General features: G+C 50.6%; 1 protein-coding gene across 1 annotated transcript; it reads left to right on the top strand.

Annotated features, from left to right (window-relative positions):
• Nucleotides 1-1965: 1965 nt before the first annotated feature.
• On the top strand, nt 1966-7770 carry LOC117964700 (tektin-2-like). The gene is made up of 10 exons (XM_059000379.1): nt 1966-2088; nt 2588-2753; nt 3293-3418; nt 3529-3734; nt 4562-4705; nt 5750-5864; nt 6332-6439; nt 6604-6747; nt 7245-7324; nt 7509-7770. Exons 2-10 carry the CDS (start codon nt 2598-2600, stop codon nt 7708-7710), a joined length of 1281 nt encoding a protein of 426 aa, XP_058856362.1. The 5' UTR covers nt 1966-2088; nt 2588-2597; the 3' UTR covers nt 7711-7770.
• The last annotated feature ends 332 nt before the right edge of the window (nt 7771-8102 follow it).

Here is an 8102-nt window from a genome sequence, read left to right as displayed (position 1 = left end):
TATAGCACAGGCATCCAAGTCTTAGACAGTTTGCTGAAGTAGAGCATTGAGATACATTGTTTCAGAGGAACAGGTAGAAGAGAATTGCTGTGAACTCGACCTTCCCATCCCCTTCTGTTACACCAGCAAGCGCTGCCCAGGGCCACCTGCAGGGTGCTTGCAGTCTGGCAGGGAGAGTCTTCATCAAACATTGCGTTTCTTTACTTTGCTTTAGTTTGATTGCTTTAGTGTTGTTTTGCTTCACTTTGAAGTGTAACTTTCACCAATATACTTGCAATAAAAATTGTTGTTTATTATTGGTGTGTGTCTCTGTGTGTGTTTGTATTCAATATATTTAATAATCAAACTATACGTCTTGAACACCTAAACAAACACAGGCTGTCTCGGGTGTGTAATTCATCCAGTTTCACGAGGACTCGTGCAGTGTCTCGGGTGTGTAATTCATCCAGTTTCACGAGGACTCGCGCAGTGTCTCGGGTGTGTAATTCATCCAGTTTCACGAGGACTCGCGCAGTGTCTCGGGTGTGTAATTCATTCAGTTTCACGAGGACTCGCGCAGTGTCTCGGGTGTGTAATTCATCCAGTTTCACGAGGACTCGCGCAGTGTGTCGGGTGTGTAATTCACCCAGTTTCACGAGGACTCGCGCAGTGTCTCGGGTGTGTAATTCATCCAGTTTCACGAGGACTCGCGCAGTGTCTCGGGTGTGTAATTCATCCAGTTTCACGAGGACTCGCGCAGTGTCTCGGGTGTGTAATTCATTCAGTTTCACGAGGACTCGCGCAGTGTGTCGGGTGTGTAATTCATCCAGTTTCACGAGGACTCGCGCAGTGTCTCGGGTGTGTAATTCATTCAGTTTCACGAGGACTCGCGCAGTGTCTCGGGTGTGTAATTCATCCAGTTTCACGAGGACTCGCGCAGTGTGTCGGGTGTGTAATTCACCCAGTTTCACGAGGACTCGCGCAGTGTCTCGGGTGTGTAATTCATCCAGTTTCACGAGGACTCGCGCAGTGTGTCGGGTGTGTAATTCACCCAGTTTCACGAGGACTCGCGCAGTGTGTCGGGTGTGTAATTCACCCAGTTTCACGAGGACTCGCGCAGTGTCTCGGGTGTGTAATTCATCCAGTTTCACGAGGACTCGCGCAGTGTCTCGGGCGTGTAATTCATCCAGTTTCACGAGGACTCGCGCAGTGTCTCGGGTGTGTAATTCATCCAGTTTCACGAGGACTCGCGCAGTGTCTCGGGTGTGTAATTCACCCAGTTTCACGAGGACTCGCGCAGTGTCTCGGGTGTGTAATTCACCCAGTTTCACGAGGACTCGCGCAGTGTCTCGGGTGTGTAATTCACCCAGTTTCACGAGGACTCGCGCAGTGTCTCGGGTGTGTAATTCATCCAGTTTCACGAGGACTCGCGCAGTGTCTCGGGTGTGTAATTCATCCAGTTTCACGAGGACTCGCGCAGTGTCTCGGGTGTGTAATTCATCCAGTTTCACGAGGACTCGCGCAGTGTCTCGGGTGTGTAATTCACCCAGTTTCACGAGGATGGTTCTGAAAAGGGGTCAACGCCGAGATCTGCCCATTTCATTGAACTGTGTTTGCTAGCTGACCATCCGTGACATCTCCACCCAGGAAGCACAGATCTGATTCATTATTCCTTAGAGTCTGAAATGCACCAGGACCGTGTGTTTGTATTTTATTTAATGTCAGTATAAAATGTATAGCAAAGTCAAACACACACAACTCATTCCACTCAATAATGCAAATGCAGACACGGTATTTTAAGAGCCAGGCCTTGAGCTGTAAGATCAAATAAAAATCTTAAACCACAATAAAAAGAAAGAAAGAGCATTCGTGTCTGTATTGTGTTTATGCAGCGTCCCGCTGCCTTCATTAAACCGGGCTCGTGTTGCTTTGTTGTGTTTGCGGTTGCTATGACATTACATTATAATGGGCGCAGTCTCTTATTGGCTGAGGCGACGCCGGTTACCTGGAGACGAGCCGCGTGCCTGGTATCACCTGCAAACACTCGGGAAGCGCAGCGAGTAGAACACTGGACACGGAGCAGAAGATCAGAAGCGATAAGACCGCTGGGTAAGTCACAGAATAATCATTTGAAAAAGCACAACATGAAATGAACACGAGCTCGTTCAGTAAAGAAACAGTTTTGAGACAGACCGCGTTGTTTGGTATGTACAGCTAGTCCTGTAACCAGCGATCTTTAAGTCATAATCATCTGAGCTATCGCGCAGGATAATACATTAAACTGGTGTAGATTCTTAACTAGCTTATTCATTCAGCAAAGTCTGCGCAATGAAATTCAGCTGCACACAGTTTAATCAGGCTGCAGTAACCTGCAGTAACCTGCAGTAACCAGGTTCTAGTGGAAAATAGCAATTCCTTATTGAATGTGTGCTGCTGTGCATTATTTGAAATGTGCATTTTCCTCTGTGTGCATTGCATCAGACAGCAAATGCATATGCAGTTTATAATGCAGTCCAGTAAACAGTATAGCCCTGGTAATATAACAGCATGAGGCAGCAGCCTCATCCACAGTGTTGCAGTTTGAAGCCCTTCTCTCTGTTTTATTCAGATGAGTGAAGATGGCGTCTCTGAGAGTGAAGCCAGGGCAGAGGCTGACGGTGTCGGACTGGCACTCCAACAGCCACCAGATCTCCAGCAACGCAGAGAGGCAGCGCTGGGGCTCGCACTGCACCCGTCAGGAGGCACGGGGACTGCGCAGTGAGACCAGCAACAAGGTGCAGCTGCGTTATTACCAGCCCTGTGCTGTGTTAATGCCCCCAGACACAGGGCTGTCCCATACACTCCGCCTTCACAGCGCTGCAGGGCAGAGACTTTATAAAGACTCTGCTCTGTGTGTTTCTCACAGCGCTGCAGTTTATAAAGACTCTGCTCTCTGTGTGTTTCTCACAGCGCTGCAGTTTATAAAGACTCTGCTCTCTGTGTGTTTCTCTCAGCGCTGCAGTTTATAAAGACTCTGCTCTCTGTGTGTTTCTCAGAGCGCTGCAGTTTATAAAGACTCTGCTCTCTGTGTGTTTCTCACAGCGCTGCAGTTTATAAAGACTCTGCTCTCTGTGTGTTTCTCACAGCGCTGCAGTTTATAAAGACTCTGCTCTCTGTGTGTTTCTCACAGCGCTGCAGTTTATAAAGACTCTGCTCTCTGTGTGTTTCTCAGAGCGGTGCAGTTTATAAAGACTCTGCTCTCTGTGTGTTTCTCACAGCGCTGCAGTTTATAAAGACTCTGCTCTCTGTCTCTCTCTTGCTCTCTGTCTCTCAGACTAAGTGGGACGAGCAGGACACCTGCACACGTCTGTCTGACAGGATTGACGAGGTGACCAAGTGGAAGGACAGTTTGCTAAAGTGTTTAGAAGACGTGGACACAGAAATCAAGGCTCTGACTACAGTAAGTCTGCTCAGCGCTAATTTCAGCTTCCTACACTCGGGACCCTGATCAAGCAGAGGGTTGGTGCTGCTTTGTATTGCTGTGACCGTGCACTCCTCTGTGCTGCGTAGGTGAAGGAGAGCACAGAAAAGGCTCTGGCAGCGACATCACTTCCTCTGGACGTGGCGATCGAGTGCCTGACGCTGCGCGAGGGTCGTCGTGGTAACGACCTGGTGAGAGACCCTGTGGAGGCGGAGCTACACAAAGAGGTGGAGGTGATTGACAGGGCCCGGAAGGTGCTACAGCAGAAAGTGAGCCAAGCCTTCGAACAGCTCTGGTGAGCCCTGACCCCTGACCCCTGACCCCTGACCCTGAAACCCATTCCTCAGGAATCCCGGGTCGGGAATGTGAAGTGAGCGTGTGTTCCTCGCTGTGCTGATGTGAAGTGAGCGTGTGTTCCTCGCTGTGCTGATGTGAAGTGAGCGTGTGTTCCTCGCTGTGCTGATGTGAAGTGAGCGTGTGTTCCTCGCTGTGCTGATGTGAAGTGAGCGTGTGTTCCTCGCTGTGCTGATGTGAAGTGAGTGTGTGTTCCTCACAGTGCTGATGTGAAGTGAGCGTGTGTTCCTCGCTGTGCTGATGTGAAGTGAGCGTGTGTTCCTCGCTGTGCTGATGTGAAGTGAGCGTGTGTTCCTCGCTGTGCTGATGTGAAGTGAGCGTGTGTTCCTCGCTGTGCTGATGTGAAGTGAGCGTGTGTTCCTCGCTGTGCTGATGTGAAGTGAGCGTGTGTACCTCACTGTGCTGATGTGAAGTGAGCGTGTGTTCCTCACAGTGCTGATGTGAAGTGAGCGTGTGTTCCTCGCTGTGCTGATGTGAAGTGAGCGTGTGTTCCTCGCTGTGCTGATGTGAAGTGAGCGTGTGTTCCTCGCTGTGCTGATGTGAAGTGAGCGTGTGTTCCTCGCTGTGCTGATGTGAAGTGAGCGTGTGTTCCTCGCTGTGCTGATGTGAAGTGAGCGTGTGTTCCTCGCTGTGCTGATGTGAAGTGAGCGTGTGTTCCTCACAGTGCTGATGTGAAGTGAGCGTGTGTTCCTCGCTGTGCTGATGTGAAGTGAGCGTGTGTACCTCGCTGTGCTGATGGGGCTGAGCTAACTGGTTTTCTCTGCTCAGTTTACTGCAGGAGGTCCGGCAGCAACTGACCTTTGACCTGCGGCACAAGATTGAGGCTTTGGATGTTGATCGAAGCTGCCTGTCACTCAACGTGAACTCTGCAGGACTGTCTCTGAAGCTGAGCCCCTCTCGTGTGCCTCCAGGGTGAGTCACTGTGCCTTCCTCCTGTCTGTCTGCACAGAGTCACACCACCAAGGGGAGTCACTGCACCCTCCTCCTGTCTGTTTGTGCAGAGTCACACCACCAAGGGGAGTCACTGCACCCTCCTCCTGTCTGTTTGTGCAGAGTCACACCACCAAGGGGAGTCACTGCACCCTCCTCCTGTCTGTTTGTGCAGAGTCACACCACCAAGGGGAGTCACTGCACCCTCCTCCTGTCTGTTTGTGCAGAGTCACACCACCAGGGGGAGTCACCAGTATTGATTGATGGTGTGTGTGATTGCAGTGGTGCAGTGTGCTGGTATTGATTGATGGGGTGTGTGATTGCAGTGGCGCAGTGTGCTGGTATTGATTGATGGTGTGTGTGATTGCAGTGGCGCAGTGTGCTTGTATTGATTGATGGGGTGTGTGATTGCAGTGGCGCAGTGTGCTGGTATTGATTGATGGCGTGTGTGATTGCAGTGGTGCAGTGTGTTGGTATTGATTGATGGTGTGTGTGATTGCAGTAGCGCAGTGTGCTGGTATTGATTGATGGGGTGTGTGATTGCAGTGGCGCAGTGTGCTGGTATTGATTGATGGTGTGTGTGATTGCAGTGGCGCAGTGTGCTGGTATTGATTGATGGTGTGTGTGATTGCAGTGGCGCAGTGTGCTGGTATTGATTGATGGTGTGTGTGATTGCAGTGGCGCAGTGTGCTGGTATTGATTGATGGTGTGTGTGATTGCAGTGGCGCAGTGTGCTGGTATTGATTGTTGGGGTGTGTGATTGCAGTGGTGCAGTGTGCTGGTATTGATTGATGGTGTGTGTGATTGCAGTGGCGCAGTGTGCTGGTATTGATTGATGGGGTGTGTGATTGCAGTGGCGCAGTGTGCTGGTATTGATTGATGGGGTGTGTGATTGCAGTGGCGCAGTGTGCTGGTATTGATTGATGGTGTGTGTGATTGCAGTAGCGCAGTGTGCTGGTATTGATTGATGGGGTGTTTTGCTTCACGCTCCCTGTGGCTCACATGCTGCTGTTGCTCTTGCTGCAGTTCCACCGACCCCCAGCAGTGGGAGAAGTTCAGTCACTACAACTGTAACCGTGCCCAGGAAGAGATGAAGGCCTCCACACAGCTACGGGAAGCCATGAGGGTCATAATGGGCCAGGTGCGTGTGCGCGTGTGTGTCTGTATATGAATGTGTGCGTGTGAGTGTGTGTGTCTGTGTATAAATGTGTGTGTGTGTGTGTGTGTGTATGAATGTGTGCGTGTGAGTGTGTGTGTGTATGAATGTGTGCGTGTGAGTGTGTGTGTGTGTGTGTGTGTCTGCATGAGTGTGTGTGTCTGTGTATGAATGTGTGTGTGTGTGTCTGCATGAGTGTGTGTGTCTGTGTATGAATGTGTGTGTGTGTGTGTCTGCATGAGTGTGTGTGTCTGTGTATGAATGTGTGTGTGTGTGTGTGTGTCTGCATGAGTGTGTGTGTCTGTGTATGAATGTGTGTGTGTGTGTGTTGCTCTAGAGGGGGTGGTGGAGTTTAGTATACTATACTGCAGTGCATTTGTAGTGAGCTCACTGGCTGGCTGTGCTGGTTTATCTTCTCTCCCTCTCTCCCTCTCTCTCTCTCTCTCTCTCAGACCCACAATGAGCTGGAGGCCCAGCGTGTTGCGTGTGACTTTGCCCTCCGGAAACGACATCGCGAGCTGGAGAGAGCCCGGGACGAGCTCCACTGGCAGCAAAGCAGCGTGAGACACGTCTGTGTTCAAACACCTTGTGCATGTTCTACAGCTCGTGTGAGGGCCGAGTGAAGAAGACGTGCAGACCAGTTCAGACGCACACTCAAGCTCTGCCTCTCATCAAGGACATCGTGATTGTATTTGAAAGCGCGTGTGCGTTCCTTGTGTTTCAGATGAAAGAAGAAATCCAGGAGATGGAGAACGATCTCCGAGGCTTAGAGGACGATCTCCAGGCCAAGACGGCTCCTTTGAAACTGGCACACACCCGACTGGAGACCAGAACCTACCGCCCCGGAGCGGACCTGTGCCGGGACCAGGTACCAGCCTCACAAAAACTGGGTCAGGCCCAGTGGCTATCGGAGACAGAGAATCATCAGCAGCGACAGCACAGCCAAGGGGCAGACTCAGCACTTTGTATTCTAACACCTCATCTGAATTGTAGCATTTTATCATGTTTCTCACATGTAAAAATGTTGCATTTAATTCATTGAATTTTTTTAATGAGGATGTTAGTGTAAGCTGGGTTGGTGTCCTTGCCCTCCCCTCTCCCCTCTCCCCTCTCCCCTCTCCCCTCTCCCCTCTCCCCTCTCCCCTCTCCCCTCCACTCTCATCTCCCCTCTCATCTCTCCTCTCCCCTCTCTCATCTCCCCTCTCCCCTCTCCCCTCCACTCTCATCTCTCCTCTCCCCTCTCTTGTCGTCCCTCTCCCCTCTCCTCTCCACTCTCATCTCCCCTTTCATCTTGCCCCTCGCTGTGTGTTTCTGAAGCTGTTTCTTTGCTCTCGATATTAACCCCGTCCTGACTGTCTCATGCAGGTGCAGCACGGGCTGACAGATGAGGTTCAGCAGCTGGAAGGCACCATGACTGCTCTGAAGCAGAAACGTGCCCAATCACAGTGAGTCTCTCCCCCCAGCACCCTCTTCCCCTCCTCCCCTCCTCCCCCCCTCCCCCTCCCTCTCCTCCCCTCGCTGTGTGTTTCTGAAGAAGAAACATGCCGAATCACAGTGAGTCAGTCTTTGTCAGTCTGCAGTGAGGCTGGTTCAGTGTTGCTCTGGGATTAATGTCCATTTCCTCTCCAGGGACGTCCTGCATGCTCTGTCCCAGCAGCTGACTCGTATCGAGGAGGACATCGCCTGCAAGACCAGCTCCCTGTCCCTGGAGAGACACAGCCTGGACACACGGAGCAAACTGATCGTCCCACCAGAGAAACACGTCCCTGAAACTGACACCTTCAACCGCACCCTGAGCCCTGTCAAGAGCCGCCAGCTGGAGCTCGCTTGACAGCTCCGCCTCCCCATGAAATAAAGAAAGAGATCAATAAATATTTGTTCTGTAAAATCATGCTTGTTCAGCACTGGGACTCTGTAATGAATGCACTAAAGTACATTTGTTAGAGTTTTAAATATTATGAATCTGTGTCATACACTGTGATCACGTTAAGTGTTAATAGAGGCTGACATCACACACAATCCATCTGTCTTATAAATGACATCACACACAATCTGTCTGCCTTATAAATGACATCACATACAATCCGTCTTATAAATGACATCACACACAATCCGTCTGTTTTATAAATGACATCACACACAATCCGTCAATCATACGTTGTTATTGCATTTTAGCTCTTGAGCATAATAATCTCAATCCCGTTTGAAATGACACTAAGTGCA

Source organism: Acipenser ruthenus, chromosome 25 (assembly GCF_902713425.1).
Source record: "Acipenser ruthenus chromosome 25, fAciRut3.2 maternal haplotype, whole genome shotgun sequence".
Taxonomy (NCBI): domain Eukaryota; kingdom Metazoa; phylum Chordata; class Actinopteri; order Acipenseriformes; family Acipenseridae; genus Acipenser; species Acipenser ruthenus.
The sequence above is the reverse complement of the archived record's forward strand: the minus strand, read 5'-3'. Positions and strand labels throughout refer to the sequence as shown.

Excerpts from the sequence above, each read along its gene's own strand:
- LOC117964700 (XM_059000379.1), top strand. The coding sequence starts at position 2,598 with ATGGCGTCTCTGAGAGTGAAGCCAGGGCAGAGGCTGACGGTGTCGGAC. Across the intron at positions 5,865-6,331 it reads TGAGGGTCATAATGGGCCAG|ACCCACAATGAGCTGGAGGC; the intron begins GTGCGTGTGCGC and ends TCTCTCTCTCAG. Across the intron at positions 6,440-6,603 it reads TCCACTGGCAGCAAAGCAGC|ATGAAAGAAGAAATCCAGGA; the intron begins GTGAGACACGTC and ends CTTGTGTTTCAG.